Here is a 17,220-nt window from a genome sequence, read left to right on the forward strand (position 1 = left end):
GAAAAAAAAAAAACATTATAAATGTAGGGGTCAAAATCAATGTTTTTCCAGACGTACGGATGACGTAATCACTTTATACGGTAGACAGTGAGAGGCTCTCAGGCTTATGTAGATATATTGTACAGAACGCTGCGTTTTCATTGATGTCTTATAGGAATATCCATTCTGAGCTGGATGTACAGTCTGTGCCATGTAGAAGCAGAATGGTGCAGTGTTGGTGGGAGCACAATGCAGGCAGTACAGGGGGAATTCCACAAGTGTGTATGAAGTAGGGGATTAGGATAAAGGGGATTTTTTTCCTGCTGTCCTCCTTTTCATCATACTGCATAGAGAATTAGTTTTGGTGTGTGAGTGTGTGTGCTGCCACTCTCCTCCCTCTGCCTCTCTCTCTCGCTCTCTCTCTCTCTCCTCATCCTGATCACACAGCTTTGATTCTCTGGCTCTCAGTAAACAGCTGAGACTCCCACCTTTTTTTTTTCTCTCCCTTTCCTTTGGACAAGAGACAGCAGTTCGTGTTTGGAGCTACAATCTGCAGGGTCTGAGAGTGGCGTGCACCTGTACCCCCCATTAGCAGGTCCATCTTGTGTTATCATTGTGTGTATCTTTGTATGTCTTTATATTCTTGTATGCTTGTGTGTGTCTGCGTCTAGCAAAAGAATCAGAAGATTTTAGATAGCGGTATGTGAGGGAGCATTGATGAAGGGCACAGCAAATTAAGCATTGCTAGGATCTACTTAGGGTGCTGTGCTTGCCAAAAATGCATCATGCATCTTAATTTGCTTCCTCTAGTTCATTGCAACATGCTGTAGGCTCTCACAGCCCCTGTTGCCTTTCCTTCTCTTCCTTCTTCTTTTTTTCCACGATACTTGAATTATTTTGGACATTTGCTGCAGATCTGGATGTATCGGATTAATTTGACTTGAGCAACATCATGTCCCATCCTCAGTTCCCACGCAGCCTCATCCAGAAGAGAAATAATCCCTGTATTTTTTGAAACCTTTGATTTTGGAAAAGCCAACAATTAGAAAATTCCACGTCTCCCTTCCCTGTGTATCCCATCTTCATTACGAGGTAATGATATCCAATGATGAAAATAGCATCCTGAACTTTTTTTGCCGTACAGCCCTCACTGTGCTCTGCAGAATCCAGGGATGAGGCAGGGAACATCCGGAATGAATGTGTCTTGCAGAGAAAGACTGTCGTTTTTTTATAGGGGAGGTGTAATGTATTTGTCTTTTTTTTTTGCATACATCAGGTTACAAATGGTGCTGTTTGATCTCTGATCTTGTATGTGTATCACTCCCTTTCCCTGATTCCCTCTCCCCACACCCCACCTCCTCTCTTTCTGTTTTTTTGCAGGTGTGACAGTTAGAAATCTGCCCAGTAGGTGGGACTTGGTGACTTTAGCACCCGTTTTTTCTGTTTCCCCCATCTTCTATTGCATTCCTCAGAAGTCTTGTAGATCTCCTGGAAAAAAAAATAAACCAACAATCTGGAATCAACAAGACAGAAGCAGCAGCATCAGGCACTATGCATCTCTGTGGGCTGAAAGCAGTGTGCGTCTGAGCCATTCCAGGATGACTTTAGCTGCAAAAGGATTTTGCATCTGATTGCTTATCAAGAGAAAAGGCTGAGATATCTCCTCATCTTGGTTTCCTTCCCCATTCTTCCCCCCCCCCCCTTTGGGGTTGAAAACATCTGTCTGAAATGGATGTGTCTCCGTGCCCTACAAAGTGCAGTTTTTGGAGGATTTTCTTACTATGGAGCATTTTTCTGGACTGTATGGGTTCGGTTGTGGCTTGCCCTGGTAATTGTGTGTGCAGCAAAATTGAAATTCTCTGCAACAAAGTGGACAATGCAAACATATTCCCCCTCTTGGAATTCAATTCAACTGATGGAACCACAAGCTTAAACATCACCGACCTCTTCAAGAACATATTATCCATGTAAGTCTTACAGATCAGCCTAAAATGTCCATGTGATATGCTCTATGATGGCACTGATTGCATTGTGTCTTGCATCCAGCACCAGGTTCATAAGCCTGTCATCATGATCCATGTTCTTAAGTTATAGCTTAATTGTCACGCTGTGATTTTTATATACTATCCTCCACTTCTGCAAATACTGAAATTTGCTCACTGCTTAACTAGAATGGACGTAATCTGGTTTTATTGCCCAGAGTCATGGGAATACTGGGCACGATAATAACTCTTATTAATTATGTTCCATGGGAAAACATAGATATTCTGTTTTCTTCTTTATTGTAGCTGTGTAGGGGGAAACTGAGATAGATGATGCATTATAAAGTGGTCTCTATTGTATGTGTAGTGGCTGGTATAGTTGGAAAATAACAGCACAAAATGAGTATGCGGTAACTGGTTTACTAGGAGATGAATCAGGTTGTTATCAACTTCTATTGCCCATGTTGAACAATATAGAAGAACCTCAAGTCACGTAGCCAGTTTTATGTTGCCTGCATAGAACATCATGCATTTGGATTCTTCATGGTTTGGGCTCATAATGTGCATTAAGTGCATCTTGAGATTGACTTTAATTCATTTAAATGAGAAGATGGACACCCAAGACAGACAGGACGTGCCTTTGCTTCAGTGCCACCCTATCCATACCAAGAGATGTTTTGTCATAGTAGAATTGGTGGCAATAACATCTTCAGCAGAACCCATTTTAATGGATGCTATGCTTCATGCTAGTATTAGATGGGTACTGCAGTTCCAAACTTATATACCAATCCAAAATAATCCAAAATGATCATCTCCCCAAACTTCCTTATATTCAGATGCTGCAAAGGGGGGGTAAAAAATGACTGACAGATTGATAATGATGCAGATAGTTCTTGCCTTTGTTCTTGTTTATACTGTTGCATATGGTTGAGTGGTAAAGAATTAACTCATGGAACATTGCTAGAGGGCCCTGTGGACACTAAAGAGTTAACAGCGTCTTATTTAACTCATATAGTAAGTGATCATAATGGCAAATCTTTACTTAAAAGACAAGTATATCATGACATTGTTCTAATAATTTACTGTGTAATGGTGGTAAACTTCATAAAGAGGGATATCTTAAATCTGTGGACTAGTCCTTTTGTTATACACAGGGCATGGAAATGCTGGGGCAATGGAGGTATTGGATAAGAATTATTAGTGCATTTTTCACCCGCTGACAGCAGCACAGTAGAAAATGTTTCCATGTTCAAACACCCATTTCCCGACCCCCGGTTGCTAGACAATTCTTGCGTTAAAGCCCTTTCTGGTTGGAGGAAGGTTTGCTGAATGTCTTGTCGTCAGGATTTTTCTTTCCTCCTTCACACCATGCATTTGTGAAAGAGCCATGGAGATTGCTTCCCCACCCTCTCATTTAAAACACAGCACCGTGTTTAAATATTCAGCTCAGCGAGTAGATCACACACCAGAGATAATCCTTAGGAAGTGACGGTGTCATGGAAGTGTGTGGACATGGCATGGGGAAAATAAAGCAGTATTCATGCCCGCCTTGACTCATCCTGGCTCTACATCTATGGCCCCTGATTGTTCTTCCTCACATCCAAGTTCATTTGTCAGCTGTTGCTTCATCTGCCTCCACATTGCATTATACTGCATTAGAAGTCCTTCTGTGTCTATGCGTACCACAGGTTGCTTGGTTATGTGCTAGCAAATGGTCTCATGCCTCTCTACTCCAGCTCTATAAATTTGCCATTTCTTCTGAACACCACAATTTTAGGTCCATTTGGTCTCTGCAAGACTATTTGTTTCATTTGGCACTCAAGATTTTGTGAACAAGGTTGCAGAGTGAGAGATGGAAAACACGGAGTAGATGACACAGAGCCAGGAAGACTCAAATTCAGGAATGAGATTAAAAATAAACTTTGAATTTTAAGCAGACTGTGGTTTTGTCTAGAAAAACATATTTAGTGAAAATGTAAGGAAAGAGTAATGAAATATTATATCGGTTTACTTTTGTTGGGTGTAAATGTATGTATCCTTGTAACGTGTATATGGTGGATATCATATTGAACCATGAGTGATGAGAACTTGACTGGCTAAGACCCAACAATTGACTGAAATGTAAGAAACATGGGAGCTTTAGATACTCCGGTCATGGAAACCCCCAAAATATCCATTGTTGTTCTTTCTAAGTACTAATCCATTGCCAAACTATGATAATGATGTTGTTGACTGTTGATGATGATGGGGGTGATGAAGAGATTGATGTTTATAATGACCTTATCACACTGCTCTGTCTTGAGTTTCCTAATTGTGCTAAAAGGCCTTATCACTTGATATCTAATTCTCTTTAATACTACTCAAAATTTTAGAAAACTATTTTTTTAAAGTTCTGTACTCAATAACTTAAATCCTTTAACAAACAGATGATTTACAATTGTGTTAATAAAACAACAACATAGTCATCAGTTTATAGTTCCCTAAAATATTCTCCAATAAGGTAGTCATTGATATCAGTCATTTCCTAAAAATCTCCACCCTGCAGTAGATTGGAACTCCGCCCATGCGATGAATCGGTAAATATGTGATCAATATAGGGCGTTGTCTCTCTGTGCCCTCTACATCTACCCACCTTCAGACCTCTAAGACAAAGAAAACATTTCAAGAATAGGTCAATTTTAATGTTTATAAGTCAAAGGCCTAAAAACTTTTACTATTGTGGCAACGTAATGTTTCCCGGTGATATCGATAGTACTGGGTTCACACTTGAGGTGGAGTCTACATATAGCACCTCCATTATCTTTGCCAGTAACTATATAGCATATTTTGCTATTTTCGTGGTGAGATCATGGATATTTAGTTGGATTGAGATGGACCAGTCGATAAGTCCTGGGACATTAGTATATATCCTGGGATTGGATTTATCATTATGTGGTTTTTTGTTTTCTGATTCTAAGACCAAAGTAAAAAGTTACAATGCTGATATGAGCCTATCCTAACCAAGAAGTGAATTAGTAAAGCTCATGGAATTATCAGAAGTAAGAATCTTAGTTATAGTATATGAGTAATTTTAGAAAATTGTCGACTAGAAAATAGTAAATCCATGCCACACAACATATAATTATGCAAATGCTAAATTAGTAGTACGCCAGTTGTCCAGCTTGTTGAGATCGGGTAAAATAGCTTCAAATTTTATTATGAAGATTTGTATATTAGTTGAAAATGATCATGGTATATATTTACAGGCCATGTTTTATTGTAACTTACCAATAAGCCAATAGTTTCTTTAAGGTTTAATGTCAGAACTAAAATGTTGAACGTTTAAAGTCCTCTCACGAGTTGCATTCCTCGATGGCCAGAACAACACGTGATTGAACAGAGGGATTTATTAGTGGCTTCTCTCCAATCTTTGGCCAGGAACACCCTGCTGGATTCAGCCTCCTCTGTGACTTGTATCTGTTTGACTTTCATACAATGATCACTTGTTTCATGCAGAAGGTGGTACTGCTGTAAATTAGGAGGACTCTCATGAATGCTGATTCTATCCTCAAGAGAAGTGGGCTTCATCACGGCACATGGCTACAAAGTGTAATAGAGACTATGAGATTGTGATCTAATAGCTTTGTCTTATGCCTTCCATTTTTTACATATATTCTATGACTATCAATGGGTTAAGACATCTTCAGAAGATTACAGGTTCTGTGGGAACCATGTATATGTTCTTTAACATAGGTCTCCACTGAGCCATGCAGTGAAACATGACATAATGTCCTGAAACATATGGTATGACGATATGCAGCTATAAGACTGATTTGTGAACCCAACCCCCAGCTCCCACTTGCACTCAGTTTTTCTCACCTTTTTTAACGGTACAATGAGTCTTCATTCCTTTCTCGCATATTTGCTTGTCATATGTGACAGCAAAATGTTAGATTTGCTTGAATGATAGGAACTCCATTACTGGCATTTTAAACTCCACAATTCTGATCATAGAAATATCCCTTAATTGGGTTGCCCCAAGATCTTCCTAGGACAAGTGTTTGAATACTCAGGGTCCCACCACGTGTACCTTTACCTGTGAAGAAAACAGGGCCACATGTTTTTGTTGTAATAGAGAATCACTCATATATTTTTGCTGACTCTCCACACTGTATATGGTCAAGCTCGAAATTGTGAATAAAAAAGATCTACACTCTGTAGGCGTCAAATATGTAAGCATTTTTCTATTCAGCCATATAACAGGTATTGGTCACATTATTGGTGCACAACTGTGATTAAACCTGATAATGATTCTGAAGACACATTTCAAACCCATCGTCAATCTATAAAAGGAATAACAGACTTTTTATTCCAAGTCTAAGAGACGAATAATGATAGTTGAGTGATGTACTGGGCTAATTCAATCTCCCAAAAGCTTCGGAAAGAGTGGCCACCTGTAGATAGATGATAAGTTTAAATTGTGGGAGAATCCATTTTAATTCCTTCATAAGAGTCTGGTTTCATGCACATGCCGTATATTATCTTCTCCAGTGTATATACAAACTGGATATATGATAGGGCAGTGGTGGTGAACCTATGGCACGGGTAACACCCTCTCTGTGGGTACCCAGGTGATCAACTCTGCCCAGAGTTTGCAAAACAAGGGCTCCTCCTGTAGTCTGAGTAAACCTAGGACATGCCACAGTAAATTCTATTTAGAGGTATCACATCCTTGGCTCCCTGGGACTGCTGGAGGAGGGAGAAGGTGTGGATAGAGCTGGATTATCACTGGAGCTCCTGCTTCGGGCCTTATGAAGCAAAAATAATAATCTCAATTTCTCCACCTTCTTTCTACTGTATTGGCGTCATCAAGACGCTGATATAATTTAATGTTGTGACAGGACAGAGCAGTTAAAAATAAGTTACTTCTTGAATTACCATGTTGGCACTTTGCAATGTGGGTTTTGTTTGTAGTTTGGGCACTTGGTCTCTAAAAGATTCACCATCACTGTGATAGGTGCATGGTGCACAAGTAACCCTTGCCTTAGTGATGTCTCCAGCAGGGGCAGATTCAATTTATCCAACTGCTTTGCCTGACCAAAGTAAAACCAAGACTTCTAAAATGACAACACATGTATAAAATGCTCTGTCCATGAAGAGTGTTCATACATTCAATGTTACAGAGTTAATTGGTGTTCTAGTGTCTGCTTCATTGTTTCCTCGATAAATGCAAGGCGAATAACAACAGAAACATCTAATGCGTGAAGTCAGGCAAACTGAGGCCAGGTTCACATTATGAAGGCTGAAAACTGTGTATAATGAACATAGAAGGTACATTTGTAAACTGTATAATTTGGTTTGATTAAAAAATAAAATAAGTTATTGTTAGCAGGAGATATCTAGCATACAATTACACAGCACATGCTCACCACATACATGTTGGTGTAGTGTAAATTGATAAAGTTATTACAGGGGTGGATTAAGACTGCCATGGGCCCCTACATGTCCAGAATTCACTTCCTACATATGGTACTAGAATCAGCTTCTTGGGGGACAGAGGATGCTGCCCTGCTTTCAATCTGCAGCTTCAGAACCTTTGTAGTATCTTCAAAGGTCCTTAAATGGCCTCTTGCGTACATGTGTATAGAAAATAGGTTCATGGCTGAAGGCCCCCTAGAAGGCTTGGGGCTCAGGCTACCACCCAAACCGCCTACGTTATAATCCACTACTGAGTTGTTGAGTTACAGCCATAGCTTCAATCACTTGTGAGCACAATCTGATAATTTGATCATGATCCCATTAAATATTATTATAAACCCTTTTATAATGTTCTCCTTTGTATTATAGCATCAGTGTTTCATAGCCCTCTCTAGACATAGCCATCAGTTATGTCAGCCTGTATCTTCAACATGTCTGACAATCTATTTTTTTCATAAAAACAAACAACATTATTGGGCCAATTATGATTGAGATCCAGTTGAAAATGTGTGGTGTATTGGATAAAAAAAATCAAAAAATTGCATGGGAATGTTGCTCTTGTCTATGGAACAGTAAAACTTTTACCAAAAAAGTATTGTTCATGGAACACATATACTAGAAATACATTTATGTTCAAGGTGTTATGACGTAGATGTCGTTGTAGATGATTGTCCACTTTCAGAAAATATTTGATTTGGTTGGTGTAAGGATAAGTTATACAGTTTTTCAATATCCTTTCTGTATCAATTCCTCATGTTTTTCTAGATCTCTGTTTGATGTCATTCTATTGAAAGCTTATGTGTTACATCCTGTGGATAAACTCTGCTCCCTGGTCATGTGATATCACACAGGTGCACTGCTTATATCACACAGCTCTGAATGTGTTATAACGAGCCGTGCACCTGTGTGACATCACATGACCAAAGAGCAATTTTTAAATAATAAATCTTCCTAAAGAATGACAGCAAGCAGAGATCTAGAAAACTGTAAGGAACTGATACAGAAAGTATATTGGAAAATTGTATAACTTTACATTATACAAGCAATAACATTAATTTACAGAACTGGTTCACAACAGCAGGAACATCTAGGAGAAGCAAAGATAACCCATATTGATAAAACCAGAGATAAAACAGTAGAAAACTTTGATAAATAGAACTCTAAATCTCACACTGAAGGAGTGGTTGGTCTAGATTAAAGTATTGAGTGTTTTGTAATTAGTATTGATGGACCGTAATTTACTTTTTACATGATGCCGATAGCATATTGCAGAGGTTATTGGAACTTATTTACGGCAAAGGATTACTTTCAGACTCTAAAAAGCCCTTATGTAGCATCATTTTATTGTACAACAACACTTCAAAGGTCAACTCATGTTTCACTCAAGCTGTTAATTTTGTGTTGGGTTTAACATACTGTGCATTTCATTATCTAAGGGTAACCATGGCCTGATGATCTGTGTAATGAAACACTGCTTATCTAAGTCCTGCCACTTAATGCACGTGTTTAAAAGTCTATAATGTGTCTTTCTATTGATATTAGTAACCTGTGGAACTCACTGTTGGCTAAAGGCCAGAAGTCTATTGACGCCGTGCACCAACTGTGTTACAACTACGGTACTAGTACAAATCTATTCCCTAGGCCGGCTGCAGATGAACATGTAAAGCCAAGGAAATGGGCACGCATATTGGACTGATCCCAATGACTGCCAACATTGTGCAAGTTAGTAAACCTTGTAGCATACAGAAATATGATGTGAGGACAGTGCTGCAGTTCAGCCGCAAGTACTTGTTTATACAAGGACTCCCATTGAGTGCAAAGTGGCAGTCCGTGGGATTGGTCCCACATACAGGCCCGTTTCCACAGACTACTGTACACAAATGTGCTACGGCCTTTTCTGTCTTTAGTATTCCCTTTTATGAAATCCAAGTTTTCTTTTTTTTTTGGGGGGGGGGCGGTAGGTTTGGAACATTACTGAGATTAAAGACAACCACCATGTGTCACATTACACTCGCCAATGTCTTTTCCATCACCAGTTGTTTGGTTCGCTACAGTACATAAAGATTATTTGACCCAGTGTTGCTTTGATGTCTGGGAAGTATTACAAAAAGAAAATAGTTTCTTCTCTCCCATACATCCAACCACCATCCTATCACTTTATTAGTCTTCTTTATGGGTCATGATTTCCTAGATCCTCGTTAATCTTTCAGACAGCTCTCATGATCACTTTAATTCGCCTCTTGGTTTCGGAGTATTGAGCTGGCTCTATTTGTAGCAAATGATTCTGAAACATGACTTATTAAGTGACAGGTTTACCATAGCGGATTGATAAATGCTACATTTCTTTTGTGGTTCTAAGAGTTTCAACCACCGGTAGAGTTGGACAAAGTCGAGAAGCTTAACTTGTATTTGAGAATTATTTCTATAATCTGCAAAATGTTATTGTACTAGTTTTCTTCTAACCACTAAATTGAATATGGTCAGAACACCAACTGAGCTGGGGAATTTAACAGCTCTAAACGTAAGCCTACAGACAGAATATTAATCTCTTTGTGACCAAAGCCTTTCAAGCCCAAATCTCTAAGGAAATTTTTATATTTTCCAACCTAAACATTCTAAGGAACTGTTTTATGTAACACTTATTATATTTAAACTTTAGGCATAATCAATTTTTGGAAATATTTGGTTGCATTTAACTTGAAGAAAAATTCCCTTCTTTGAACAATGATAGCTATCCAATAAAGAAAACGGCAGTACTTCAAAGTAGTGTAAAAGAGTCAACATACGTATAGTTTGTCAGTGGGTGTGTTTATGAATGTGTGTGGGTGTGTATATATATGTATGAATGTGTATGAATGGGTGTGTATATATATATATATATATATTGTGCACAAAACAGATATTTCTAAACACAATCTGCATTTTTTGTTGAAGAACAATATAATACATTGGTTGTGGCATAGATAGCTGCTTATAATTATATTCCACGTTACGTGAAAACTCTACAAGAGGCCATAATAGTCCAAACACATCTAACTTGTAAGACAACTTAGCCAGTACAGCAGGTTTGTTGATGCAGGACATCACCACTTTATTATCCAGATGCTTTTTCTTAATGTTCCTTCTTGTCCCTCTACTATTACAATCCACAAGGTACAAGCTCCAATCATAACTGTACACTCAGCTGTATGCCAGGTGCATCCCTGAAGAACCTGCTTTTAGGCTTGAAGAAATGGATGATTATACGTAATGGTTGGTTTTTGAAGTCAGTCGGACTCTTATTCCAGATCACAAAATTACATAGTGTTTTTCTTTTCCCTTTTTATATTGTGATGATTTGTCAGCAATGCCTTTATCCGTGATTGAGAAATAGGAGGAGAGCGGAAGGCTAGTATTTCACAAATGCAAATGTAATTAGAATTTTTTGTCATAACCTTGCAAAACGAGAATGTACAAATTGCATTCATTCATTTCTTGTCACGACTGGTGGAGGAAGCCATTTTGTCAGTGTGATAAGGCTAACTAATGGCATGAATGGGAAATCAATTGTGTCCAGATGGTGGTCTGCTGGAGTCTAAAGAGAAACCCCATTACTATGGGATGAATTCACTTGTTTAATGCTTCTAGTTTCCTTTTCCTTCTGCTCTCCTTTAACTTGAAGTAAAAGGCTGTACAGAACAAGTAACTAGACACATTGGTGCTTTGTGCACCAGTCTTAATATTTGGCACAACTGGCACACAGAAACCAGAATTATAAACAGGTTGTACATAGTTGCGCCATAAATGAAGTCTCAACAAAAAATAAGGTTATTTATTGTGACCAGGGTGTGCATTGCATTCAATTTTGAAAAAAGAGAAATTTGTCCTACAGGGACATTATCACCCATTTGTCCCTTAAAATTTAACTTATAATTGTAATCTTTAAAAGATGGATTGAAGATCATTCAACTATAAGTGAGATTTCAAATTATCAGACAGTGATGCACAGCGAATTGAACAGCGGTAATGCAGGACAATTCATGGTGGGTCCAATCAGGTGTGGGTCTATAGTCATTTTTGGTCTCCAGCGCTTTCACTTTATGACCCGGACCAACACTTTTTCCTCCAGACTAAATAGACTTACTGCAGTGTAATCCCTTAAGCCTCCTATCAGTAGTCTACAATTTGTCGTGAAGTCTGTAACAGTTTATAATAGATTTGGCTGGTCAAGGCATCCGTGCCCTACTCACCTTGTTCCCCACTACACCACTTTTTTAAAACTTTATCCAGTTTTACTCTTATGGGTCCAAAATAATAATTTCAATGGCGTGTGCCAGAAAATGCTACTTTTTTGTGCTGTCACCCAAGCTGTCCAGAGGTACATACAGTACCATTTTCATAACAAGTTACATAGCATGACATAGTGTGTGATTGTGGATATGGCACCCATGCATGGTTCTCAGTCCTATTTACTTACAAATTTTTAATTATCTTTCAGGCCATTTTGAAGTAAATGACTGGGGGGGGGGGGTGTCTCCATTGTGGACTCTATTATCCATATCATAAAGCGGGCATTGTCATTGACCTCAGTAGACACCCCCAAGACACTCATTCAGGGTCACCGAGATCAAAGGAAAGCTGCTGTGTAGTGAAAATGCATTATCCTCCAAGTACACAGAGATTATACAACACCATCGCGTCTAATTAAAGGCTGTCTGGTGAAGCACATCATGCGGTGCAGGACTTGTACGATAATTAGCAAGTGATATTGCTGTCACTTGCTAATTGTAATTGGGAGCCAAATAAGTAGAATACGATCCCCCTGTATCAACAATGCTGACAGTGTGGGTTTTCTGGAACCATGATATATATTTAAGTAATTTCTATAGTGTGCCTATCAGGTGATCATTATGGCCATATCTGGAAGATAAGATAGCTTGAGACAACCTGGGCTTTTTCATGTAGGAGTATGTGGTTTGGAGCATGATTCATATAAAGTGAATAATAGCTTTCAACATACCAAAACTGATAGAATGCTGTCAATCAATCATTGTGGCTAGGGGGTCAGGGAACCTTGTTGTTAATCACTGTGTGGGTGGAGTAAGCGGGTGGGTAGAGTTATCAGATGGGTGGAGTCCTATCAGGTTTTGCTTCTCTTACTACTCGTAAAAAACCTATTCTAAATTATATAAAACTGATGTTTTTAGTTTCTACTCCTTTAATATCAAGTTCTCAGATAAATGTGTTATACATTTAATACTCTGCTACAGGATAAAATGGTCCCTCTACTTTGGGGGATGTATCATATGATTCAATTCTACCCCCAGCATTGTGCGTCCGGCTCAGTTCTACAGTTCTAGGCCTGACTTAGTATAGAACTGCGCTATAGACTGGGCCTGAACCTGGTGCAGGTTATTGTTAGTGCACGGGCACAAGGCATTCCCACCCTATGTCGGCCTTCTCTGCAGACCAGCAGCACAACCTCCCCACCCAACTGGCGAAGCAAGCACAGTAGTCTCAATTCCTGACTGTCGCGACTAAATCACGGCGCAATGTACAGTGTTTTCAGGCATACAAGCTCTGATAATTCCCCATTTTCCTCCATTCCTCCAGTTTTGTAAAAAATGTTCTTCTTTTTAAATACAGATAGTACCTATACATCTAGTCTACTATATGTCTATATAATTTACTCATGGATTTTTTTGTAAACCAGTATCTTATTAGCCTCCTGTATCATTTTTTACATCCATGGAACATAAACCTAATCTACAGTATATATGCTCAGTACAATGTGCCTAAGGCTATGTAAATAACAGTAGGTACAATCGATACCAACAATTCTTTTTATGTGATTGGTCAGATTTTAGTGTATAAATATTGAGGAATAGACTGCGGATTAGAAATTATCTTTCAACTCCAGGTTTCATTATAATCCTGCTAATTCCTCCTAGAAATTCGTACTTATGAGAGATGGTTTTTAAATTGTTATTTTGTGGGGAACACAAGTTTTTACAAATAATGTGACCAGAAGTTGTGTCAGTAGTACAGATTTCAGAAATGAGCGCTCTTTTTTGCTAAGTTTGAAGATGTATTTATTTTCTTTCTATTTGGTTATGCTGGTTATAACCTATTTCCAATGATTGATAAAAACCTAAGTGGACATTCAGGTTATGAGAGTCAGATTTGCCCTGTAATTCAACATGTCGGTGAAGGATATCTCTCCTTTCTTGAATCTGAGCATGTGTAATTGATACGGAGAGAATGACATGTACAATATTAAGACAGATGGCTGTAAGGAATAATGTAATGGCTTCAAATCAGAATAGATATCTTAGTGACTTCTGAAATAAGATGATGATGCTGTGTAGACTTGTAGATGCTATCAGCAATAAGTATGACAACTGCTGGGAATACTAGAAATTAAGTCTGAAGGAAGGATTATACATACATATCTAAACCAGGTACCTTGTAAATACAGTTAGAGGGTGAGATATATACAGGCAGTCCCTGATGACTCCTAGTTACAAATGACCTCTCCGCCCACTGTGACCTTAGTGAAGCTCTACTAATGCCGGTAACTCACTGACCTGTAGGCCCCGGCGATCACAGAAGAGTTGGAGCCAATGTGTCTTGCGCACCAGATTATTTTGGTGTATGGAAAATTGTGACTTTTTGTGCCACATGTTGCAATTTATTTTTTTTAAAGTGACCACAGCATAGCATGAAACAAGCAGACGATGGCAGGGACACCTTGACCAGTCAAATTTACTTTAACCTTGGCCAAAATATATTAAAATGCAATAAAATGTTGTATAACCTGGCACAGGTTATATCTGTCTAGGGATGGGTAGATTCATTTTAGTACGCGAGTGCAGTGCCAGAATTATTAAGAGGTGGAAACCTCTTAGTAAATCTGGCTTGTTACAGGCTGGGTTCAGCCATTCTTCTCAGGCTGTGTGCACCAGTCTGGCACCCAGTGCAGCAGTCTTAAAGGGCTTTACCGAGAATAATAAAAAATAGTTAGGTGGTTATCGGAGGGCTGCATAAAAAAATAAACTCATACTCCTGGTGTCCCTTAACAAGTCCCCCCATGCCGTAACCCTGTTTGTTTACAGGGACACGGAAGTTGCTTTTGGACAGCTTCCTAGTGGCCAAGCACTGCGCCTGATACGGGGATACGGTGATAAGTGGGTGGGCTACTGTCCAAGCTGAGATTCCCTTCCTCTGTGAACATCTAGGGACACTGTACAGAGACTCTGAGGTTGGGACAGTAGCAGGGACTGAGGAGTTAAATACAAGTTTATTTTTTATGCAGCCCCCAAGGGACCACCTAACTATTTTTTATTAATATCACACAACCTCTCTAATACATTGGATCAGTGTCTTCTCAGTCAGATGTCTGAGACAGAATTCTGCAGTAATTTACACCTGCAATGAAGTGTACCACATTTATTGAAGGTTTTAGAACATTTTTAGGTAGTTTTTCAATTGGTCCAAAAGGGGGCATGACCTTGTGAAAAGGGGTATTACTTAGCCCGGATGCCAGAAAATATAGTCTGTGAACCAGAAAATGCAGTTGTAAACTAGACCAACAAACACTCCAGATACATCACCCGGCATGATTTATCTGTTGCAGAATAGGACTATGGAGTCTAAATCTTTTCTGGTATTACACAAAAAAGCTTAAAGAAGCCTCAAGGTATCCCAAAATATTGCCAAACCTTGTATTTATATTAGTATTCATCGATTAATGTTCATTTTAATAGATTACCAGTACTGTAAGTACGGTCAAAAGTGTTTACTATGAAATTGGTATCCAATTTGACATCAAATGTATAGTTTTATCCCAAAATTTAGTTGGATTCATAAAAAAGTCAAAATATAAGTCAGATTCCTCTAATTCATTGACCTTCATGCACAGTTCAAAAACAGAAAATGCTGAACAATGTTGAATTTCCTGAAACCGATTTTCTTATTTCTGCACAAAACAGAATGAGAAACCCAAATGATATTAAGTGACATAACAGAGGAGAAAGTGAAAAAGAACTTGAATGGATGACAAAGGGCACATCAAGAATGTTATCTTGGCAGAGTCTATGGGGCAAATGCTTGCCATCCACATCATAAGTCCTGGTTTGACACTTTGTAGAGGGAATACACATACTTAACCCAGAAACTAATGAAATATACATTACAAATCCAGCACAATAAATACAATAACTGAATAATTTATTATTTCCGAAAAAAATGTTTTATTTACTCAGAGATATAATACAGATGCCTTTCACAGCAGATATATATCGTACATACTTATACATAATATTGATGTATTGGTACTGTCATTTAAAGGGATTCTATTGGCAGTGGTGGAGATTTATGTAACCATACCTATCTGCATACTAGCAACAACAGGACTGTGAAAAGTGCATTTGGATTCCATGATTGTAGCTGGACTTCCTGCACTCGTGTAGACTCTTTTGTGATATCTCACAGCACTTCCCCTTTAGGCCCATTCCACAGATGTGAGTTCATCGCATCCCACTCGCATCACACTTGCAGCTTGTGCTCCCGGCCCGAACACTGAAAGCCGGGACTGAACTCAGCACGCGTTCTGGCTGGGAGATTCCGGCAGCATGAGCTGTGAGTGTGATACGAGTTCATCGCATCACACTCGCAAGTATGGAACTTGCCTTATTCTTCTCAGAGCAAAACTGTAGCAGGCTTCTGACTAGATATTATAGCACTGCTCCTAATCCAGCTACAATCCTGGAATAAAAAAAATATTTTCTCAGTCCTGCTGTAATTAACAACACAAGGGTATGGTTATGCAGATCCACAGGGCTGCTACCTAAGACTGTCTGCAGCTTTGCTTGGTCAAAAATGCGGGTAGACTGCTTTTAACAGAAATATATGACTACTGTTTGGATATTTATCTTCTTTTTAAATTAGTTTTAGTTTTAAACAATGTTTTCTTAAAATATGTGACTACTTAGCCTTTATTTGTAGACCAAATGTATCTATGTATGCTAAACTAAGGTTGACAAAATAGAGATATGAATATTATTCATCTACAGAACAGACAGCTGTATTTCAAATACCCTTTAACTTGCCCTCTGTTATCCATTTAAAGATTCCTATCCACCAAAAATTGGCCAAAATAAACTGCAACTTTTTCTGTTTCAGAAAGATAAAGTCTCCAGCATTTGAGATGTGTGGTCAACACCCAGTGGGGCTGACCACTGTTACAAAACATAAATATAAGACCCCTTTATGGTCACCCATGTAGTTCTTACCCTGGATCACTTGATCCACCAGCAGCAGGACTCAGGACTTCCTGTGACATCCCATGTCCTGCATGCCCCTTCATTATAACCACTCCCATAGCAGTGGTTTGAGGGGGCGGGGTTATCCTTGACACTCCCTCCCATTATAACCACTGAAATGGGAGTGATTATGACAGAGGGGGCGTACAGACAGTGATAACGTCACAGCCCCCTTCATCCACCAGAAGGCAACAGGTCATTGAACTTGACAGGAAGCCCTGGGTCCTACTGCTGGCAGATCATGTGACTTGCCAGTCCCTTTGGCTTTTCACAAACTTTGCCAGGGTAAGAACTCCATGGGTGACTCTATTAAGGTCTTATACTTTCCATAGCAAAGTTGTTTAATAGTGGCCAACTCATTTAAGTTAAAGGAACAATGTTTTAATAAATGTGACATATTTTGATGTTTTGAACACCAGAGTAGTAAATCACTCTATAAATCACCCACAAACTATGAAACCTAATCTACAGGGGAAGTGTGGGGATAAGTATTTCCTAGG

General features: G+C 38.9%; 1 protein-coding gene across 8 annotated transcripts in view; it reads left to right on the top strand.

Annotated features, from left to right (window-relative positions):
- The first annotated feature begins 341 nt into the window (after positions 1-341).
- NTRK3 (neurotrophic receptor tyrosine kinase 3) overlaps positions 342-17,220 on the top strand; it is a 442,602-nt gene continuing 425,723 nt past the window's right edge. For 2 of the 8 annotated variants that reach the window (XM_072148528.1, XM_072148527.1), the window contains exons 1-2: positions 343-574; positions 1,360-1,946. In XM_072148528.1, the coding sequence (XP_072004629.1) occupies positions 1,708-1,946 (239 nt within the window). In that variant the 5' untranslated portion in view covers positions 343-574; positions 1,360-1,707. Of the gene's footprint in view, positions 595-645; positions 1,072-1,359; positions 1,947-17,220 lie in introns of those variants that run through there. The other 6 variants (XM_072148525.1, XM_072148524.1, XM_072148529.1 and 3 more) reach the window with 6 other exon arrangements.

This window comes from Engystomops pustulosus, chromosome 4 (assembly GCF_040894005.1).
Source record: "Engystomops pustulosus chromosome 4, aEngPut4.maternal, whole genome shotgun sequence".
Taxonomy (NCBI): domain Eukaryota; kingdom Metazoa; phylum Chordata; class Amphibia; order Anura; family Leptodactylidae; genus Engystomops; species Engystomops pustulosus.